We start from the raw sequence: 24145 nt of genomic DNA, 5'->3' as shown, positions 1-24145 counted from the left end.
TTCTTAGGTCTAAATTGTTTAGTGTTTTAAAGATTAACTTAAAACTTAACATTTCTATTGTGAACTTTACAATGGATAATATCTCAATTGTGTGTTTAGAATATATGATTTAACTTAATATAATAAATATTTCAAAATATAATATTGTAATTTATCAATCAATTTACATCAGGGAAATAACAAGATGGACAATAGCTAACTATACTAGGTTTTGTTTAACACTAACCTTGATTTGGTCCTCATAATATTCCTACTGTTATGATTATGTTAGGATGGCTGACAGTGTAAACATTTAATAGGGTAATAGGGTACAGAGTACAATATTTTGTGTTCATAATTTTGCCAAACAAGTGACTATCAAAATAAATAACATATCATAAAGTGTTTATGATTTGAATTATAATGCTGTGTACTAATATTCTAAGTTGATAATTTTGGAAAATCAGTTGGTTAAGTTTTAAGACAGGCTTAATACAAAATGTTGTTTGCAATTGTAGTCCTATATATAGTTGCTGCTTTTCTATGAAAAATGCACCCTTTCCCACCAACACTTACAATCAAGAATGAACTCTAAATCAACTCTAAAATCTTTTTATTGCTATTTTTATTATCCTATTATTGATATATTTTAGCATCGTATGTTTATTCACATACCATAACAACTTATTTTGATTGTTTAGTAAACTTATTTTGATGATTAATGACCCCTTAATGACCCTGTCCATGTGCAATTGAACTTTGAAAAAAAAAAAACAATGTATAAAGTTCATATATAGAATTTAGTCAATGTAAAAGTAATATCAACATTTTTATATGATATTTTTAAGGTTTACTTCTGTAAAATAATAACTGGTTATGAATTTAGTATTTTGGGATGACCTGACCTTTACTCTGGATGAACATTTGGATGCAAGTATTATGGGGTTTTTTTGTTTTGTTTATTAGGTCCCTGACGTAAATTTTGTTAAAATTCAATAGCTTTTACATCAATTACACACTGTTCTCTATTCCTGCCTGGCAGGCTGCTCTGTGTGAAGAGGTGATTTTCTGTATTATATACAGGTAGTGAATACATTTTAAAACTTTACTAAAGTGGAACTAAGATTTTACTACTGTATGTTCTAAAGCTTCAAAATCAACTTGCCCTTTTCCATTAGTTTTCTGAGTGCCGTCTGGTATTCATACTCATCTATTATCTGTTCGCAATTCGCTTGCAGAACATTCTATCTATTCTATGTAAGTTTTTATATGGCGCCCTACAAAGAACAGAGCGCCTACAGTAACAATACTAGCATTATTAATTAAAAAGAAGTTTTAAGTTGACGTTTATATAGAGGTGCCGAATTTGCTACTCTTAAATCGACAGGAAGCGCGTTCCAGATCCACGGAGCGGTGACAAGAAAGCTTTTTGGTTAGATCGTGGAACAAAAAGTTGGGTGGCATCATCGAGAGAGCGAAGTCGCTTAAATGAAAATGAATGCAATTAAATGAAAGCTGATCACGGTTAAACTTAATTCTATCAAAAAGGTACAAAGGAACAACAGAGTAAATACATTTATAAACAAAAACAATAATTGTGTACAATTTTATATGAAGCCAATGGAGATCTTTCAATTAACCATCCGAGGGCTGATATTCCTGCTAAATCTTCATCTAACTTCAGAGGTGAATGACCAGGGTTGGGAAAGCTTCCTTGTATAGATTGTTAATTTAAAGTACAACTATACACTTTAGAATGTATTACCTGTATTATATAATCATATAAAATGATACTACTTTTATAAATTTGTTGACACTGTGGAAAGTGCTGACCTGACTGCTGTTGTTAAAACAATGTTTATAACAATGTTTACAACAATGTTTACAACAATGCCGAGAAATATTTTTGCCGTCTTTTCGTCAAGGTATTTTGCAAACTGTGTTTAGGCAGTTTTCCAGACGAATTGATATAAAAATATGAATAAATTAGCTTTATACAGAAGTCTTGTTGATTTACTAAAAAAAACGACGCAACAAGGTTTGATGACGATTAACTGGAAAGATTGAATGATAGAGAGGTGGTTACATTATTTTTTCTAATAACATTGTTGAGTTTGTTATTTTAATTGTACTTGTGTAAAACTAAGAACTAGAAAAATGTTTTCGTTTTATATGTAGGAATCAACTACTTCGTTTAAAAAAAGCAGAACGTGCTCGTTTTTCATTTGAAAAACGTCAAATAATGGAGGAGCGTCTTAGGCAAAGACGAAAGTCACTTCTGGGTCATCATAATTGTTCAGGTGACATCTCTGAGCAAGAGGTACATCTAATACAGCGTCAGAAGGCACTTAAGGGCCATCGTAGTGGCTCAACTGATATCCCTGACCAAACTAATACATGTGAGTTGTTTTCTTTTACTTTAAAATTTTGCATTTTATTTGAAATTTATTTGAAATTTTATAGTGTGTTTTATTTCAATGTCATGTCCATCTAAGCAATAATACAAGTTGTTAACACTATTCTACAGATTGCCTAACACGTTCAGATAGTTCACCTGATCTACTTAAAAAGCATCAGTCACTAGCAATAAAAACACGTCCTGGTACGCCAACACAACCTAAACACTATAAAGAAACAAATGATCTCAGTCAAGAAATGGCATACAGGTATGGATGTGTTTTCCTTCATTGAGCATGCTCAGTACATTAACCATGGTATTCATCCACTAGTATTTGAAGCCCTCCTCCAGCATAAATCTATTCTGCCTTTCTGATGCCATTTATTTTTTTTATTGTAATGTTTCCAAATGCTTGTGTCATCTCATCAACTCATGTTCCTGTTTACTGAGTAAAATTGTGAATTGTTTTTCAGGTTTCGTCTTAATAAAGACACACAAATATTGAGAAGCACAAACAAAAAAATGTTGAAAAGGCTGATGGGACATCAGGACCAATGCTTGTACAGCGCCCTCACACACCTCAATCCATCTCAAACAAGGTCAAGTATGATTTGTATCAATTAGTTATCTGTATATTTTTATCTTTTATGATAAGGATCATCATGACTATGGCTACAATCATCATCAACATTATCATCATCATAATCATAAAAGCTGAGTTTATGTGGTTAAACTTCATTGCTTTTTTTATATATATACAGCCAGACTGACGCCTTAACCATTTGAAGAACATTTGCTGATGGAAAGGTTCCCAGAGATGAGGAGAAGAATCATCCGTCACGATAAGCTTTAAAGGAATATTCAAACACCTAACGTCTTGGTGTCTAATGTATCCTATTTGTAAAAGTAAGGTTTATTTATATTTTTATTGTTCTGAATAACATTACATTCCAAGTATTTATTTTATCACATAAAAATGTTCTTTTTCGAACAGTGATGACTTCATAATGTATTGCTTTTTTTCCAATAGAAGTTTTGTTTGTTTTGTAGATAATAATAATAATAAAATTTATTCGGCAAAAGTTCTTAAAAGTACGTTTTACATTTCATCTTGCCAGGAGCAAGTAATAGGCATGAGCCCAAACAGAAAACTGCTCTTACTTCATCATTATTATACAATACATAAAAAAAACAAAACTAAGTAGTACAAATTAATTCAAAACAAAACAAAACAAAATTATTAGATACATTATATGTAAATTTTTTTCTATTTTCATTATGCATTGTCTTCCATCAATAAGCTACTTCTAGATTCCATCATATTTTTGTTTTATAAAGTGCAATAACAAGTTTTTTCGTGACAATTATAACCTTAATCGACCCCAATCCGTTGTATTCTAAAGACTTCTTTAACGCGAGGTGAATGTGTGCTCTTAGAAAAATTAGTTAGAATACTAACCACCTGACAAATAAATAAAGGAACATGACCATAGGATAATCTAATAACTTATTTTATTAACTGATAAAAAAATATAAGGTTTGTAGTATTCTTATTTTTGTATTACAGTATTTATTACTAGCATCATAATAATAATAAAAGCATTTACAATGCGCCATATATCTAATCAATGATTGCTCATAGGCGCAGTAAATACATGTATAAAACCGTTATAAGATTAAAAGTAGCATGAAACATATACAGTGCACTAAACTAAGCAAACTCAAGTTACCTTGAGCCCAGCTACTAATGAAAATGTTAAAAACAAAATACTATGTACATTTGGTAAAAGTATAAAAACCAATATGTAAAAAATTGAAATATTAAGAATTCTCACTACGACAAATTCTAAAATAATAATAATAATAAAATAAAAATACTGATGCAATATAGTACAGTAATTGTTGTTATTATTTTCCAAATATTTGTAAGAGATAATGGCATGGTGCCAATGGATTATTCAATTTAATTTCACAGCCAGTATGTTAAAAAAAGGAAATCTCATTTTTTTTTCAATGCTCTCTTTAAAAAAATATTATGCGTTTTCCTAACCACTCAATTACAAGGGAAAACAGCAATATTTCGATTAGATATCTGCAGTTATTTTAGAACGACTGAAACTATAGCCAGGATGTCTATAAAAAAATTGAATAATGTTGAATATCTGTTACCAAGTTTAGTTGAAAACAAAGTTAAAAGAAAAACGATCCCTATAAAACAAGGGAGAATACAATTATATACCTTTTTAAAGTTAAAATAAAGTGCTAATAACAAGGCAGTTAACAGTACTATCACTAAAATAAAGGAAACCCACCAAAATCCTATGTACCACTTTCTTCTTTCTGAAACAAAGAGAAGTTTATTTTTATTTTTAGGCTGTGATGCTAAATAACAATGAGTCTATAGATATTCAAATGTATTCAAAGTTTCATATCAATTTACAGTATAGATATGAAAAGTGGTAAAAAAAAATAACAAATGCTTGGTAAATTGTAAATAACAGTGCGATGAATTCTACTACAAATAGTATAATTGTGTTATTATAAATGTGGATGGACGTTTATTAGATAGTTGGGTTGGGAGGGGGGATTATTATTCAAAGTGATGTTTTATTGGAGAGGCGTTTATTCAAATAAATACCATCCTAATAATTAATACATTATTAATTAATTATTAACATCTTTTGAAACTAACTTCCGTGACAGAGTGGGCCGATTCGCCCCAAGAAAGAAGACATTACGGCTTGCAACATGGGCAGACTCTCGGTCCTAACGGGACACAGATAGCCTACAGTTATTCCTGCCAGCTTACTCAATAAAACTCGGCTATCGAGATTTCACTCGATTTTAAACAAAATGTCTCATCATCAAATCTCCCTATGTAATTTTATAATACTATTCTCCACAATATATTCCGATTCTTTATGGCATATATTTAATTTGATCTTTATTAATTTGCGTATAATTTTTATTTTTTAACTACTGTACCTTCACACGCGCGGTCCGTTCCTAAAATAAACAAAAAACTGGCCACTATGGCCAACTTAAGCTCCAGTCCTCCTATCGGGTTTTTTCTTCCGTCTTTCAAAGGGACACTGTATTGATTGATGGAAAGCACCTTTAGGGTCAAATCTATTATTTTAACTGCTCCCTTGTGTATAAAAGAGAGAAAATAGTTGAAACCAGGTTGTTGCAAGGTGAACTCATCGTGAACCCGGAAATTACTTAGACCGCGAAGAATTGAAATTGAGTTGAAAATCTACTGTTGAAATCATAAATTTTGTTAAAAAACTCTTTATAATATCTTCCTAAGATAGAAATATGGAACAATAGCGTTCTCCTGTAAACTAATGTTATCAAATCTACGTTTCGCGGTACATCTGAGATAGATAAGGTAGGTATCCAAGACGGAGATTTATACCGAAGTTTTTGCATTGTGCTCGCCTATGTCAGAATTAACCATAATTTATATATAGATAATTGTTATTATCTTTAATAGGTAAGAGTTATTTACCTTTGTTCTTCTCCTTTTGTTTTATTTAATCAAACTTTTTCTGCGTTTGGCTAATCGAAGGAAAATAAATCAATATAAAAATAAAATCAAGAAATTGACTTGTACACAAAGAATGATGTTAGAAAGAAAGGTTTACAGGTTAAAGTGTGCTATAATCAACAGTCAATAATCTAAAATTATTAGTTTCATTTTTTGTTTTTTAAAAAAAAGAAAGGCCTTTACCTTCTTGTTTCAATTTCAGGTTCTCTAGAAGACGTGAAAATAGAATAAAACATAATCTCGATCGGTTGTACTGGATCGTTATTATATATCTCATTTAAGTCTAGACCATAATCTCTTGCTTGTCTTAGAATTTGCTTACGAGCTTCCTCTATTGGTTTGTTCTTCGTATATTCGTAGTTGGGGACGTTGTTTGGATACTTCTCTTTAAAAGCATTAATTAGATCAAATGCCTCATCCTCTCCTGTTTCCTTAGCAATGTCTAACAAAATATTTACATCTGTAGGGTTATGAGAAATATAGCCTCTTTTTTCAAGTTGATGAAAGAAGGCCGGTGCTCCCAGTATTTCTTCGTCGGGCGGCATTCCGTCACAGTGGTCTTTCAGCAGATATTTTAGCTGGAGCAATTGTTGTTCCCCCTTTTCATATGTAACACTTAGATCTATAACCATGTCGTGGAATTCCTGGTAAATTAAAAAAAAAAATAGGCCTAGCAAATTATGCAATACAGTACAATACAATTGAAAATACAAGGCTTATTTTAAAATGTCCATATCTGACTCATTCAGTAAACATGTTTTCAGACCTAGACTGGCTTTCATTTTCGGACAGAGTTTCATATAAAAGGACTGTCCTTGTATTTAAATGCATAAATGAAATGACTCCCGAATATATGACTGATATATTTACACCCTTATCCCAGTCACGTGTAACGAGGCAGTCAACATTGTTGAAGTTAAAGATTCCTTTTGCGAGAAAAGAATGTTTCTCCACAAGTTTTAGTGTTTTTGGTGCAACCCTGTTGAATAGCGTCGAAGAGGAGTTAAGAACCATCACATCCATAGGGTTATTTAAATCAGAACTTAGGAAGTATATTCAGCAAAATGCTATTATGTAAATGGTTTTTAACTCAATGCAGGGCCCTAATGGAAATCAGTTTTTAACTGTTTGGGCTTACCCTGGGTAAACAAAGTAGTAATAATAATAATAAAAAGGGCAATATAAGAATAAATAGCAAATTTTCAAGATTTACCCTTAAGTCCGTTCTATCCGCTCTTCGACGTTCTTCCATAGACGTGAGTGTATCGTCAAAAATATGCTCAGCTGGCTTCACGCTAAATTGAAAGATACGTTCTAGCCCGTTCAGATCTTTTCTCTGTGTTCTTACTTGTCTTAGAATGCCTTTCGGAGATTCTCCTATTGGTTTGCCATTGGCAAGTCTGTAGTTGGAATCGGTGTTTGGATACTTATTTTTAAAAGCATTAATTAGATTAAGTGCCTCATCCTCGTCTGTTTCTTCAGCAATGACTAACAACATATCTACATCTTTATTAGAAATGTAACCTTTGGATTTGAGTCGAAGAAACAAATCCAGTGCTTTGATGTTGCCTCTTTCTTTTAACGGCATGTCGTCAAAGTGGTCTATCAACAGAAGTTTTAGCTCGAGCAATTTTTTCTTTCCTGTATATTTTTCACTTACTTTCTTCAGTAAGTCATCAAATTGTTCTTCCTGGAAAAGAAAAACAATACAAAATATACAATAGCTTTTAGATCAAATAATAGACCGAAAACATAAATATGTTTATTTTTATTCTTTTTTTACATTTTTTTTATTGTTTTGTATTTTTAAATTGCTCTTTTAATGTTTCCTAAACTCTTAATGAATGCTTTATCCTCCTGAGGAAGAACAATTTACAATAAATTTATTTTTTTCGCCCCTAACCTAACCATAGCCCAAAGAAATTGCTCGTTCACTTTACACACAACGCTTCTGTGCGTGCCACACCCATATAACAATGGTCAATGTTAGTAGCAAACCTTGTAGATTAATGTAGTCAGCCTACTAACATTATGTTTGTAAAGACTTAAATAACTATATACTTACGCTAGGGGATATTCTTCCTTGATATTCCAACATTTTGAAGATAAAAGCGCAGTTTATCGTTTTCTAGAATGTTGCCAACGTCGCCGATTTTAAATATGAAGATACGATTTTTAAAAAAAATCGATACAAATACGATTATTATTCATGAATGGATTTGAATGTTTTGTATTATTAAGATTGGATATTACATTTGTTTACTAGAATATTGGAATTAAAAATTGCACAAAATATCCATTAATATTTTTTTATTTTAAACCGTGTTAATATATATTATCTAGGCATAATGTAATTATATAAAAACATTTATAAAGTACTTTCGTAAACCAGTTTGTTGAAAAAGGTCCGTTTTCTTCGCACCATTCAGGAAACATGAACTGTTAAGTTATTGTTATGGAAATTGTGCGTATAATGGAAATTATCAGCTGAAGCATGGAGTGATAATGGAGTAATTATTACTACATGACTGAAGACATTATTTGGTCTATTATAATAAAATACTTCTTGATATGACATCACAAATTATATCCGATTTATGACGGCCATTTTTATTTCCAAAATGTTAGTCGGTTTTCTTTTCTTAAACCTCAAATGATTCATTTTTGATATTAGTAATTTTATTAGGGCAGCAGTTCATTCCATTCCATATTTCGAAAGTGCAAGAACAAAAACATTTTTCTGATAACATCAAAATCCATACGTCAATCCATACGTCATTCCAACTTTCACGAGAACTATGTTGTAGATGTGAGAAATAAAGCGAGTTTGCGCACAGTGATAATTTAAGAATGGTCAACAGACAATAACCATAAGAAACCAGTTTAATCTGTTAGGGTTGGATAATTCATTACTGTTATGATAATAATATAGTAGTAATAGTTGATTCCATAATACAATTCAATTGATTCAAAACAAATACACTGTTTTTGTTGTTTATTACTAAAAGTGACCTTAAAAGTACCTGCGCAAAATTTACATTACTGGGCTTAGGCCTAATTACTAGTGAGATTATGAGGATAAATAAGGTACATCTGTGTAGGCCTACTTTATCTACTTTTAGCATTTTGTAATATGACACAAAGCAAGCATTAAAAACACAGCAATTGATCACAAGAGTAATTTTAACAGCAAAATTACAATCCTATTATAGGCCTACAAATATGTTTAAAAAAACCAAACGTAATATATCATTTTGTTGTCATTATTATGTGTATTACTACAATTTAAATTAAAAACAGTACTATCTTTTTCTGACATCATTATTACGTATTTAATTCAGTCGCCAAAAAATATACCGTAAAATATGTTGGAATGATAGTCACGATTGTTGCAATAATGTTAATAACCTTTGCATATTTTCCATCAAGATCGAATGACAAGCCAATAAAAACTATAAACACTAGTATACTAATTATGAAAATAACCATAGATCCCGCTAGGACAGAAGCATAGATAAATACGAATTCCAGGATAAAAAACAGTAGCAGTAGAACTCCACAAACATACCAACATTTCTTTCTTCTTGCTGAAATAAAGGGAAAACACAATATTTGAAATCTAAAGGTATAAGTGCTTGTTATTTTTGGTAATTCTTTATTTAGTACTTACAAATAACATATATTTATAGATTGCCAGAACAGAATAGTGATGATGATGATGTGTACATTTGTATTATATTTGTTCTGTATTGTCTTTATAATTACCTTTTAAGAATTTCTGAATCCTGTCCATTCGGCTTAGCTCATTGGTCCTAATCGAAAAAAAATCAACAGAATTTGTAAAATACAAAACATAATAAAGGTGTTATTTTTAGAACTATAGACTACATCAGGTATAGGACATTTTGCGTTGATTACGTGTGCTAATGTGATAAAGTTAGTATAGTCTTTGAGAAGCCTATAAAACGCGTTTCATGGTTGGGAGAGTTCTAGAATGAAAATGTTTGTCAACTTCAGTTGTTTCAACTTTCTGTTGATGTTTGTATAAGATATCTCTTAAAAATACAAGAACGTCCTTCTTCATAATCTGCATCAGTTCGTCCTACTTGATAACGTACGATTTACTACCGTCGTTAATAGGCCTACTATACTATTAGCTAAATTTAAAATTATACCTAAGAGGCATTACCATGGGTGTTCCAGCATCCGGGTTGTCATCTTCACCTGAAATGATAAATGAAAGTTGGATAACGTTGACTCGATACAAATAACAGGATTAGATCAATTTGATGTGGATATAATAGGAGACTTATTGGTCCTATCTCACCTAAAATAAAACCAGTGTAGGCATATACTATTAATTAAGGTTGTTGATTAAGGAATTTACATACCTAGGAGAATAGCTCCTGCTTTCGGATCGAGGCAGTTTGCAAACCTTTTCATTTTCTTTTTATCCTTCGTCAACAATAGTTCCCTCTCCAACTTGAACACAAAATCCCAGATATTATCAAACTCCTCGCCGTTTAATTCGTTGTAGTTTAAAACCATGGGTGCAACAGGATTTATATTTGCAATTAAAGCTTTGAAAAGTTTTTTGCGAAATTCTGATATTGGCTTACGTTTGTATTTGGAATCACTGATTTCCTCGTTATATTGATTGTTGAACTCTGTTATCAAACGTAACGCCTCGTGATGATCTGTTATTGTAGCAATGTCTATTAGAATATCAACATCTGTAGGGTTGTTTGAAATATAACCTCGCATTTGGAGTTGATTAAACAGAAAGTGCCCAGTAATGTCGTTTTTACTTAACAAATCTCCAGAACAGTGGTCATCATTTAACAGAAGTCTCAGCCAACGATACTTCCCACCTTTATATAAATCACTTATTTTCTTAAGTAATTCTGAGAATGTTTGGTCACTTGCATGTTCCTAAAACATGAAAGCAAATCATTCAGTTATAAAAGTGCTACTATATCATTAATATACGTTAAGGGCCTATCTTCATGTTCCAGTACTATCATCTGTACCTTTTGTTTGTGTTTGTATGACCGTGACAAGCTGTGCCCGTATGACTAGAAACAAATTAGAAATAATATTCCTCGGCTTTCACGACCTAACCCTTAAATATGTATGTATGTATGTTCCCCACCCAGGCTTAACAATTGATACATAGTAGTGGTAGCAAGGTTGATTTTTACACCAATATGCAATAACTATTATTATTGATAAATACTTACTGTAGAAGATACACTCCCTTGTTGTGCCGACATTTTGAAGATCAAAGAGCAGTCTTATCTTTTAGGATAATAATGATATGCACAGTTTAATAAAAATCGATAACGATTGTTATGTACGAATAGGTGTATGATTGTATGATTACATTTATAATTTTATTGGTTAACTTAGCAATGGAAATCAAAATTCAGAAAAAGAGATTAGTAGTGTTGTATTATTAACGAATTATTATTACATTTAATAGGCATTTTCGTTATTTTTAATTTGTTTCTAAAAATATTTTCTTGAAAGAGGATTCCATAGTCTATTAGTTAAATGTTGCGTAGCCTGTTATTAGTGCATTTACATTAAGGAAGTACTTCATATGGTTAACCGTTTATTATGCATATCAATAGAAATTATAACCACAATTGAAACCATTATTATAGCGTTCGTTTGATTGAGGGTGATGGAATTTCAGCTCCGGGCTATGTTGAATATTGAAATTATTAACACAATATACCATGTCTGTTTTGTCGGAGGTGAATTACCAGGGTTCGGGTAAAGCTACCTTGTATAGATTGTTAATTTAAAATACAACTATACACTTTAGAACGTTGAAATGGTCCATGAAAAACAATATCAATCCGCACCACTGTATTACCTGTATTATATAATGATACTACTGACCTGACTGCTTACAACAATGCCGATACATATTTTTGCCACTGTGTTTAGGCAGTTTTCCAGACTGATTGATATAAAAATATGAATAAATTAGCTTTATACAGAAGTCTTGTTGATTTACTAAAAAACGACGCAACAAGGTTTGATGACAATTAACTGGAAAGATAGAATGATAGAGAGGTGGTTACATTATTTTTTTCTAATAAAATTGATGAATTTATTGTACTTGTGTAAACTAAGTTTTAAAATGTTTTTCTTTTAAAATGTAGGAATCAACTACTTCGTTTCAACAAAGCAGAACGTGCTCGTTTTGCATTTGAAAAAACGTCAAAAAATGGAGGAGCGTCTTACACGACTGTCACACCACCACAACATAAACACTATAAAAGAAACAAATGATCTCAGTCATGAAATGGCATACAGGTATGGATGTCTTTTCCTTTTTTGAGCATGCTCAGTACAAACTATCTCCTATTATGTGTAATATGATGTCATGATCCACACAATACTATTTTCTCATCATCTTTTTGTTTTCCAGTTTACTGAGTAAAATTCTAAAATATTTTTCAGGTTTCGTTTTAATAAAGATCCAAAATTATTGAGAAGCACAAACAAAGAGATGTTTGAAAAGGCTGATTGGATATCAGGACCAATGCTTGTACGGCGCCCTCACACACCCCAATCCATCCCAAACAAGGCCAAGTAAAATTTATTTGAAATAGTTATAATAGTTGCTCGGTTTCTTCTGTATATTTTTAGCACGCGACTCTACAGCTCACTGTCGGTCGGTTGGTCGGTCGGTCGGTAAATACTAACTTAAGCACGCGACTGCAGCCATCTATGTCGCCTTGTTATCTTTTATGAGAAAGACCATCATCACTATGGCCACCACCATCATCAACATCATCATCATCATCAACAAAGCTGAATTTATGTGGTGAAACTTCAGTGCCTTTTTTGTTTAAGCACTTCTTGATTTGTTTTGCTCAAGCCATTTCATCCAACAGCCAGACTGACGCCATCACCATTGGAAGAACATTTACTGATGGAAAGGTTTCCAGAGATGAGGAGAAGAATCATTCATCGAATCGTCATGATGAATTGGAAAGAAATATTCCAACACAAACATCTTTGCATCCTACTTGTAAAAAAGAAATTGTATTTTTCAATTACTTTTGCTGAATGACATTGCATCGGTGTGGTTTATCGGAAAACCATATCATACAAATATTACAATAAATTCATCATACACTTGTTTTTGTGCACAAAATGAAATTGAAGTCTTCGGATTAAATTGCTGTTTAAAAATTATCTGAATGTCCTTCATTAGGATCTGCGTCACTGTTAATGGTAGTTTCAATTCAATACAATTCAGTAAACACATTTTTTGTTTGCGGAAGTTACCAAACAATACTCGTTTACTATTACTGTATTATTTCTTTAATTATCGCATTAACCTGGATGTGGTACTTTGTTGCAACACTCTGATTATCAGTACCATCTATAGAGAATGAAATGCATTAATTATGGTGAGTAGATGTTTGCATATTGCGTATCAATTTGAATGGATTGTCGGCCTCAAATAGAAATGAGACGACGAAAACCTACTAAAAACCTGTAGGCCTACACTATTGAACAACCCAGGTATAATTAATGTACAATTAATACAATAAATGGTTAAGATTGACAATTCACCCCTTTCAGATTATGAAGTAATCCAAAATTGCCATCACCTGCTCAAATGATACCTTTTTAGAGATACAGTTTCTCTGATGTCTAAATTTAAGTCAAATTATTGATGATAGTCAGCAAATAGAAGGTAAAATTTTCTTCTTTTTTTTTGCAAAGTCATTGTTGAAAGAAATTGTAATTTAATTCTTTTTTATTAATTTTATTATGTTTTCCTTTGTAATGTCTTATATGATGAAATAAAAAAAAATATATATAAATCTGAAAAAGGCAAGAAAATCGTCAATGCTCGCCCCTTTCTGCAGAAACGGTCCACGTAAAAAAAAAATCTTTTTAAATACGTTTTAAAAACTGTAATTGATTCCTATCTCGATCGTCAAATACCGGTACTGGTTTAAAAAAACATGTTTCAGTGAAGCAATTTTAGCTTTAACGACGCGATCTTTAACGCATTCTAAAATCAATTAAAACATGTTTACACATTGTGAATCCGATTATAATAGTACATTCATAAATCCATTAAACATTTCAAATGAAAATTTATTTAACTGCTTTCAAATTATACATATTATTTAAACCATATAAAAAATATATAATTTATAATGATAATAAACAAAATAACTCATTGCAAATGCAATGTAATTTATCAAGTAATATAATAATTAGAGTACTGTGTTTATATTAAATTAATATTCACAAGTTGTGATAAAATGAATAACAATCATAGTATAAATCCAAAGGCATGTTTCTGAATACATGAATGACAATGTCAAATAACGGTTAAAAAAAACCAGTTTCAGTGAAACAATTTTTAGCTGACGACGATCTTTACATCTATGAATGAATGAATAAGCAAAATTAAAAATATAAAGTAAAATAACCAAAAAGAAAGTGCCAAGCTTTCGGATATCCCTACTTAATTATATTATATTTATAACTATAGATATATATTTATCACTATAGAAAATTAAAAAGTCAGTTAAAAAAATAATTGATTTTCTTATCCAGGCTTACAGTTTTTGAACACGACATACAAAGTTTAAACAATTCTACTAATTAGACAGCTACAATATTTATTAATATTATCAAATTATATTATTATTAAAGGATAAACAGATATCAATATAAATATAATTAATTTAGAAAACCACACTAACAATTAATTTCCACAGTAAAACAAGGACCGCAGGAATTTATAAACTGTTTTCACTGTACGCCTACACAAATTTATGAAACATTAAATTAGTACTTCTATATTACCAATCGTAAAAAAAATTATAATAAAATGTGTCTATTTTATTGCATATACATATTGCGTATTATTTCTGAGTACATGTTTATATATATTTATAAATCTACATGCTGCAGGCCCGTAAGGCATTAAAACCACCACAAGCAATTTTCTCAACTATAGTGATTTCATCTCTATAAGACGTGCACCTTCCCAAAATCCTACACCCTTGTGACATATAACCACGTTTTCACCAACCATGGCATAATTCATGCCTCGATCGACCGGTTTTAAAAACCTGTTTCAGTGAAGCAATTTTAGCTTCAATGACGCGATCTTTAACGCATTATGAAATCAAGTAAAACATGTTTACACATTGTGAATCCGATTATAATAGTACATTCATAAATCCATTAAACATTTTAAAGCATTTTAAATGAAAATTTAATGAACTACTTTCAAAGTATACATATTATTTAAACTATATAAACAATATATAATTCCATGATAATATAAACAAAATAACTCTATAATTTATCCAAAAGCAATGTAATTTATCAAGTAAATTAGAAAATGTTAAAGTCAGTTTAAAAATTAATTTGCTAGATTTTCTTATCTAGGCTTACGATTTTTGATATTTTGAAACACTACATACAAAGTTATAAAAATAACTTTAACAATTCTACTAATTAGACAGATACAATATTTATTAATATTATCATTATTATTAAACAGATATCAATATAAATATAATTCATTTAGAAAACCACACTAACAACTATTGTTTGTACTGCTCTTCTAACACATCGGTTGTAGTGATTTTACATTGAATGTTTCAACATTAGTAATTGTATACTTTCACATTGTTTTCTCCTGAATTTACAACTGCCAATCTTCGTGGTTTTTTTGAGATTACAGTGATTGAACTTGGAAGATTAATAGCATCCTTAGTTTCATCAATTCGTCTTAAAAAACCACCATCTTTGTCAAATAATTGTATTTTATGGCTACTGGATACTATTATATTTCCATCGTCGTCTATTACAATTCCACGGGGATCTTCAACTTGTCCATCGCCCTCGCCTTTATCAACCATTGTTTTCAAGTGAGTACCATCTACATCAAACATTTGAACTCTGTGATTACCTAAGTCGGTAACCACGATACGGTCTCTCCCTATTAAAGCAACATCCGTCGGAAAGTACATTTGACCTTCTTTGCTACCCTCTTCACCTATCGTACCAATCAGGCTGCCGTCATCCACATTGAATTTGAAGACACAGTGAGCTGAACTGTCTGCAACATACATGACTCCTTCGTTGCTTACTACCAAGCCACGTGGCGATTCCAATTTGTTATCATCAAATGTAATGATTTCGTTCAATTTATCATCACACTTTACAATACTGTCTTTTTCAATGTAAACAATGCAACCATCACTCATTTGATGCAACCTTTTAACTTTTTTTTTAAATGTTGTATCGATAACACACTCTCCTGAATTATTGAATTTGAAAAATTCACTGTCGGTTGATACTAACATGCTACCTTCTGTATCTAACAATACGACGTCTGTGACATGCTGGCCTCTGGGTATTTTATGGAATACGGTAGTCGTGTCATTCACAAGTCCCATTGGTAAAACTGTAATATTTACTGGAGATCCTTTGATGTAGTATTTTTCAGCAGCCATAACCTCCATCATCCAGTTGCCTTCTTCATCACACGTAGCTGTTATTCTACATTTCCCATTGTCTTCCACCACATCAAGACGTTTTTCGTTCCCTGATGGACATATCAGTCTAGCATGTAAGCATGCATCGTGATCACTTTCGTACCGTCTCTCTACATTCACTGTAAATGGTTGTCCCTGTGTTACTAACAACGACCTGTCCTCCTCATAAATGTTAAATTCACAATTAAAAATCCTTAATCCAAAAGTGGTGAATATTGGTTTTAAATGTTCTTCATCAAATAAAAAGCTCTCCGCAGAATATCTTTTGATTTCTTCCTCAGTGTCTTTGATAATGTTGTTTTGCAACTCAATATTTCCTGTCTTCTTTGGGTTGTTTCTAATTTCACTGATCACATTATCCAAAGCAGTCTGTTGTGATTCAAGGTGTTTTTCTTGCTCCTCAAAGGTTTCTTTCTTTTCTTCGCATATTTGTTCAAGAACGTGCATATCAGCAGTGCAAGTTTTGTTAATTTCGTCAATGCTAGATTTCTTGTGTTTGTTTATTTCTCTTTCACATGTTTTTACACATTTTTGAAATGCCTGTTTACCTCTATTAACACAACGAAAGTTCTCATATATTTGTTGTTTGGTGATCTCAGCTTTTAAGATAACTTCATCAACAGTCATGCTTTGTGCACTTAGTTCCCTTGGTATTTCCTTTTAAAATAATTAATCAATGTTATGTATTCTATTGCTTAATTAATTAAAATATGAAAGTTAAAATAATTAAAGTCTAACATGAATGGCGTTTTCTATTTTGGTAATATTCAGATACAAGAAGGTGCACAAAGGTATGCAAACAGATACGTGGTTTCACATTTGAATGCCGACGTGTGTGGCATTAAGTGTGGTATCCGTCAGCCCAGTTACAGTTAGTCTGCTAACCAACAGTTTTGGATTTGCTTCTTTCCACCAGAATATTTTAATTGTGTGGACATCCCTACAATTCAAATACTGTTTGATACACCAATGACGGATTCATTTAAATCCGAACACGACAATATTATTAAATTTGACCTTTGTCCTAATGCAAATTATTCATATTTATTTGGTCACCCGATATATCTTATATTAATCATATGAGTTAATGATCTCAACTGTGTGCAGACATTTTTTTGTTTTTTTTTTGTGGGGAGGTTCTCATAATGTAGGCCTATCAATACTATTCGCCTGGCATAAGCTGACACTAAAGGACTATTTTTTGCTAATGCACTACAGAGACCGGAGATGTTAAATAATTGACAACTTACTTCAGCAACAATGGGCTTCATAGTAAAGTAATCATTTGTTGTGATGGCAATTGCTTTTTGGTGGCTTGTATCTAAAAACATTTGCACAGATTGTAATATTTAATTAACAATATTTAATATATGTCGTTTAGTCACATTTCAAAATGGTTTAACCCCCACTTTTTTGGACATTATTTGAAATTCACACCTACCATGTTCCATTAATCTTCCCATCACCAATCTTCCCATCAACCAGTCGAACCTGTTAACAAAAGGTTTTGGTGCCCACAATTCGCTTATTTTGTGAATGAATGAATTAACTAGAGGATTCTTGTCTTTTACCGATTTATTAACTGGTTTTCTTCGTTGCATCTCCCTTGGCAGATTTTTTTCCCATTCTATATAGAATATAAAATTCATACAATAAATATTAAAGATATATTGTCCCCCTAAAAGAATTTTTTTCACATTTTTTTTTAATATGCCATTTTAATGTCTCATAATAGTTATTCACTTCGACCAAAAACTGGATCGTAAAAAAAACTTTACCTGAAAAAAATGTAATTTAAAGAAATGTTTTTTTGGTTAAACTTAAACGTTTCTTTTGTCTTTTTTTAAGTGACATAATTTTTTTTTTTACAGAAGTGAATAACTTGATTAAAACTGCAAAATGGCCTATTTAAAGTCCGATGTTATTAATCTTCCTTTTTTCATGTTTTTGGGGGACACAGATAAGATACATCTTTTAACATCGTTCTAGTTTATTTCCTAAAATATTATAGTTTATGATTAATGTAGTAATAATATTATACATACGTACATTTTGTTAAAAAAATATTACCTTCTATTGTGGTAAAAACATACTGTGGTATGGATAACACAGAAGATTTTTGATCACCTGTTAAATTAAAATGATAAATATCAACATTTAATACAGTAGAATAGCATATTTCTTATTTTCTGCATCAATGATATAAATTTTGTATTGTTTTATTAGTGATATATTTAGATTTAAACGTCTCTGTTGGATTTGTTGATGATTTGTAAGAGATATATAAAACTACTATTAGTACTGCAGTTTTATTATTTTCCTATAATAATTATGACAGTCTAAGATGTGGATGTCCTCATTCCAGACTGTGGTAAATTGGGGGAACATTTTTATTAATTAAGGTTAAATTGTGTCAGTAGATAAGAAATATTTTTTTATTTTCTGAATTTTTAAAGCCTTTAAAAAAAATTATAATAATAATAAGCTTTAATTATTCATTGACACCTAATTCAACTAAAAGTTGTTTTTCAGTAAGGCTGTGCTAATAAAAAGTATGTTATTGTATACAGAAAATAAAAACTAGAACATACCTTATTACTGCAAAATAATATAACAATTAAAATGGAACAATAATACAATGATACAATTACTACTAACTCCAAAATAACAAAATTAAATACACTACTATAGTATATACATATATAATATATTATTATATATTACTTTCCACTGACAAATTTTCAAGATGCAACGAAAGCTGACTTCTTACCTTTAGAAACACTAGTTTGCATTGCAATGCGTTGAAATACAATTTTAAGATCAAATTCCAGCTTCATATCTTTAGCTAACCTGATCCCTTCAGTTACTTGCTTAATTGCATCTATAGCATCACTCATTCCTATTATATCATGATCTTCACCGTAACAGCTCACACCACATCTCCAACATACTCTTTTGAAACAAGTTGTACAAAATCTTTCCGCTGTGTTGTCTGGATGGTCTTGGCATCTCCTCCATTGCTCTTCTTGACTTGACATCTGTAAAATAGTAACCGGTTAGAATTCAATATTTTGATTTTGGGATGACCTGACCGAGGACTCGGTGATGAACATTATTTGTCAATTGGTTGTCTTGTGTATAGGCTCCTGACAATTTTAAAATAATTTGATTTGACTGATTCTGTGCTGCTTCTGCATTTGCATTTTGTTGGAAATTTAATTGTGTGTACATTAGACTGTTCTATATCCCGATTTGCAGGCAGCTTTGAAGTGACTCTTAATGATGTATACATTTTCTGCAGAGTACAGATGAATAGGGTATTATAGTATGTTGGTATACAATTTAAAACTTAGTCGAGCCCCACTCTCTGTTGTAGATTTTGTATTACTGGCTATTGGTTCAGGTACCAATACATCTAACAAAATGTAACAATGTAGGTTTTGTTATTTCGTTAACATCATAGGCTATTTTAAAAAAAGCTATAAGTTAAACAAGAAATTCTATTATTGTTTATGTAACACATCAAAATGTTTTAGAAATGCTGTTGTTTTACCTTCAACGCTGGTGTCAGGATGGATCTGAATGCAAAAAAAGTATTAAAGGATTCAGTGATTGATTTGTTAATACTTTGTGGCAGTGAATGTTACAATATCAAAATCATATTTTTTTTATACAACAACGCTTTCTCAATATTTTAAATTATATTAATAAGAAGTATTGCTTGCATCTTTGTCGAGTTCTTTTGCTAACCTTTCTTTTGGCTCTTGTGTATCCATTAAAGGTCTTCTCATCTCTAAAAGTTGGTAATGCATGGTAATGGCGGCAACTTTATGTTGGTGCTGAATTTTTAACTTCTCTCTTAGATTTGAAGATTTCTTCATGTTCCTTACTTTAGCAATGTTAACTGAGAATTAAATTAAGAATTAACGGAGATCTTTTAAATCTAATTTTCCACAATATTTATCATTAATAATAATTCTAATAATAATATTAATTTGCCCACTTCAATGGTTGATTGACGTTACAGTAGAATCCTTATTCTGAAGCTGGGCTCTACTGTAAATGGTACTATGTAAAATTGTATATATGCAAATTAAGTAACTATGTGAAATGTTAAAATACTAAATGCGAAAAAAGAACTGAAAATGTATTTACTCTTACCATTAGACCTATAAGCTTTAACGATACTCCTGATGGTACATAATCGTGTGACTGTGATCAGTGGGTTCCGTGACAAGAAAATATGTGTTTGATTGTTATCTATTCGTAGTGAAAGCACATAAATACCAATCATCGTCTAAAATTGGTCTACCCGACTGTCCTCGCACAACAAAAGCATTCTGGTAATAATAATAATGTTGTTTTGTTATGCAAATGAATACTGGTATTCTGCCCCGTCATGAAAGAACGACTCAACTGCATAAAGCAAAGTTTTGAGATAATCAACAAAACGTGTTATTGTTTTAGCTCTTCATGTGTGTAGATAATATTATTTTGATTTTCACACCTTTTATTAGTACATATAAGTACTCTTTATTGTGTAGAAAAAATTATTAAAATTACTGACTATAATTTTAGATATGTCAGTTTTACTGTTTTTTCATGACATTCTTGATCAATCATACACAAGAAAATCACGAAAGACTCACTCAACTGCATTTGTCATGAAAGAATCAACTCAACTACAAAATGTATTTTTAAGAAAATACTAATTTAACGTAAACATAATATAAAAACAATTTATACTACTTAATAATTTGATAATAAGACTTTAGTTCATATAATACTTAGTTACATAGTGATTTTTTAAAGATTTATGTTCCTAGGCCAATTTTGTCTACGTCATATAAGGCACCCAAAACTCATTGTCTGCCTGGGCGTTTTTTGGCTTGGTATAAGCTAAGCCTAAGACTAATTGGGGGTTTTGCTTATAAAGAATGCCTTTTATATGTAATATTATTTCATTAGAGGAAAATGAAAAAGATTATATGTTATACAAAATAATGACACCTTTTAAGACATGATATATTATAATTAATTCATTTTTGGAATTATTTTTGTAGGCCTACAGACACTGCCGTATATACATTGCTAGCAATCACATTTCCCACTTTTCTGTACAGTGTGTACATAGATTTGTAACTAAAAATAAGTTTAAAATATTCTTTTTCATGTTTCTTGTATTTTTACTTTTAGTTTTAAGTATTAATTTAAGAGGGAGAATATTCAATAATAATATCATTACGGTGTTCACATAGTCTCTCCGGGGTATTTAATTCTGAATATTCCAGAAATAAAATTAATACTCTAATAATAATTAAACAAGTTTAAGTGAGTATTGAATAAAATAATTATTGCAAATTACTCGTATGGCAGTACCAAATTATTTTATGTTTAAAACAACAACATTTGGGTACACAGCTTGCTGTGCAATAAACACCATTGTTGTGCACTTGAATGGGTTTCCTATGACATAATAGGTGTTAATATGTCAATTGAGTGAGTCTTTCATGGCATTTGTAGTTGAGTTAGTCTTTGGTGACAATAGTAACACACACTTGTAATTGAGTGGTATTTTGATTTTTAAATTTCATATTTCTAGTTAAAATTTTGAATATCTGAATATACCACAAGGTGTATCATTCCCTAAATAGCCCAAAAAGCTAAAAAAGTGATTTTTGAAAAATGTGTCAGTTGAGTCGTTCTTTCATGACAGGGCAGTATTGCTGTAATGCCACGTACGTCAGTATCGAACAATGTGCTCACCAGATTTCCATATGAATCTCTTGAGCAACGAAATAGCTAAATTGCCTCAACACACTCCACTGGGACATTAATACCACTGATTTCGCACCGTGATATTCTACAAAACACTTGATTTTCATGTTCCCACCTAAATATCTCGGCTATTATAAATCGGATTCTTTTGGTTAGTAGCTCAAAATAAACTGTAGACAATACTGAACATTGTGATATATGTTTGAAATTGTAAAGTTAAAAAAAGTATGTGTCATTTTACGTTTTAAAACTCACCATCCATTGCCCGCTGACAGTGTGAGGTCAATTTTTTACCTATTTTCTAAAGTACCACAGTGTTTTATTTGCAATTTAAGATCACTTGTATGTCATCAATCATTTTGGTTAGTTTCTTAAAAGAAAGCTGAATATTCATAGATTCCTTACATACTTTTCTTATGAGCATTGGCTTAAAATAGACTGTGTCAAAATAGCAAAATCTATTTTTTAAAAATCTAAAAAATCGCGGCAAAATTCAAATAGAGTTTGCCTGTGTTATCAAGCCTTCACTTGACAGACCGTTGGATTGTAGCTAAGTTTGGGGTTAATTTTTCATTATATAATTTGTAAGTAGCATTTTAATTTTTATATCATTCTAATGTTTGATATATAAGGAACAATTATTAGGTGTTATTTAGTTCTATATGTCGTTTTTTATATTCACAATTGCAAAATTAAAATACCTATGTTTGAATGCCAGCGAGCTGGGATCTACCATTTATCACTCGGGTAATGGTTATGTTTATCTTTCTGTGACCTGTTTAATTAATAGATGGTAATTATTACGAAGTCTGCAAATGTTCATACTATACTAGTTTATGTCATTTAATTTCTTTGGTTAAAACATGTAATCAATAATTGTGGAAATTAGTTGTAGTCATAATGGTTGACCCCCCTTCTATATAATAGACGATGACAAGACTTGGGTTGCATGAACTTGGTATGAACCTATAAGTAGATAAACAGCTCAATAGGTACATATTAAAAATCACTGTTTGGTTGCAAAATTTGCACCAAGAGATTCATATGCTCCATGGTGCTCACTCACTGGAATAATTACTATTTATTTAATGCACCTTACCTTAGTTACTCATGTTTTGTGCTATTTGATGATTGACTGATATATATTATTTAAAGGTTTGCATGGCGAAATCAAATGATATAAAGTTTGCGGTACACCACGTATCTTAGTTCTGAAAAGAACTGTTGAGTTTCTCGACGTTTCGATCAATAGGCTTTGATCGTCCTCAGGAATGAGAATGCAGAAAGTCCAGGAAACTTGGAATATAAGTGGAAAGGGTGGGACTGGTGTGAAAGCCAGAAACTGATGTGGAATTAAGAATTTAAATGGAACATACAAATCTTCCATGCTGCATCAGACAAGAACATATCTAATATTTTTGTTTTGTTTTTTATTCAATCACACAAAATTGTAGGTCCTACAGGCTGTCGTCATATATGCTGTAGTTAGGGCTAGATAGCAAATATTTCACTTGAAAAATCTTCAGGAACTTAATATTTTGTCGATTCCATTATTACAATGGAATAATGTTTGTTTACGTTCTTCATCACTTCGCTGAATGATAATATATTATGGATCAGGTAACTAGCATTGTCAAAATTAGTATGTAAGTGTTTCAGAACAAGAAGGCTATTGGTACGATTTGTGAAATATTTGCTATCAAGGCCTAACTACATACTGTATAACGACAGCTTTTAGGGCCTAAGTGTCTGTTGACTTCAAATAAAATAATGGTAGAGATAAACTGTAGTAGAAACTAGAATGTTGTTATTCAAATAAAATATCGTTTATTAAATTCAAAACTGTAACTAATCCATTACTATTCAACTATTTTTGTAAAG

At 31.0% G+C, this 24145-nt stretch overlaps 3 protein-coding genes across 4 annotated transcripts in view; 1 reads left to right on the top strand and 2 right to left on the bottom strand.

The window, feature by feature from the left end:
• The window catches only part of LOC144855926 (ER membrane protein complex subunit 3-like), a 140214-nt gene that overhangs the window by 76099 nt on the left and 39970 nt on the right, over nucleotides 1–24145 (top strand). The gene's annotated exons all lie outside the window — the stretch shown is intronic.
• LOC144855208 (uncharacterized) lies at nucleotides 4676–8025 on the bottom strand. Its single transcript, XM_078713019.1, has 5 exons — nucleotides 7993–8025; nucleotides 7141–7617; nucleotides 6111–6571; nucleotides 5889–5938; nucleotides 4676–4717 (listed from the first exon to the last, which is right to left on the bottom strand). The coding sequence occupies exons 1-4, from the start codon at nucleotides 8023–8025 to the stop codon at nucleotides 5914–5916; spliced, it is 996 nt and encodes a 331-aa protein (XP_078569145.1). The 3' UTR covers nucleotides 4676–4717; nucleotides 5889–5913.
• On the bottom strand, nucleotides 8944–11243 carry LOC144855753 (uncharacterized). Of its 2 annotated transcripts, none has more exons than XM_078713672.1 (5): nucleotides 11168–11243; nucleotides 10319–10859; nucleotides 10103–10151; nucleotides 9693–9739; nucleotides 8944–9514 (listed from the first exon to the last, which is right to left on the bottom strand). In XM_078713672.1, exons 1-5 carry the CDS (start codon nucleotides 11198–11200, stop codon nucleotides 9252–9254), a joined length of 933 nt encoding a protein of 310 aa, XP_078569798.1. In that variant the 5' UTR covers nucleotides 11201–11243; the 3' UTR covers nucleotides 8944–9251. The 2 variants fall into 2 exon arrangements, with proteins under 2 accessions (XP_078569798.1, XP_078569799.1); XM_078713673.1 differs by having other exon boundaries at nucleotides 9414–9514; nucleotides 10117–10151.

Source organism: Antedon bifida, chromosome 11, assembly GCF_963402885.1.
Source record: "Antedon bifida chromosome 11, ecAntBifi1.1, whole genome shotgun sequence".
Lineage (NCBI taxonomy): Eukaryota > Metazoa > Echinodermata > Crinoidea > Comatulida > Antedonidae > Antedon > Antedon bifida.
The sequence above is the reverse complement of the archived record's forward strand: the minus strand, read 5'-3'. Positions and strand labels throughout refer to the sequence as shown.

Excerpts from the sequence above, each read along its gene's own strand:
- LOC144855208 (XM_078713019.1), bottom strand. The coding sequence starts at position 8,025 with ATGTTGGAATATCAAGGAAGAATATCCCCTAGC. Across the intron at positions 7,618-7,992 it reads AAGGAAGAATATCCCCTAGC|GAAGAACAATTTGATGACTT; the intron begins GTAAGTATATAG and ends TTTCTTTTCCAG. Across the intron at positions 6,572-7,140 it reads CGGATAGAACGGACTTAAGG|GAATTCCACGACATGGTTAT; the intron begins GTAAATCTTGAA and ends TTAATTTACCAG.
- LOC144855753 (XM_078713672.1), bottom strand. The coding sequence starts at position 11,200 with ATGTCGGCACAACAAGGGAGTGTATCTTCTACA. Across the intron at positions 10,860-11,167 it reads AAGGGAGTGTATCTTCTACA|GAACATGCAAGTGACCAAAC; the intron begins GTAAGTATTTAT and ends TTCATGTTTTAG. Across the intron at positions 9,515-9,692 it reads GATTCAGAAATTCTTAAAAG|CAAGAAGAAAGAAATGTTGG; the intron begins GTAATTATAAAG and ends CCTTTATTTCAG.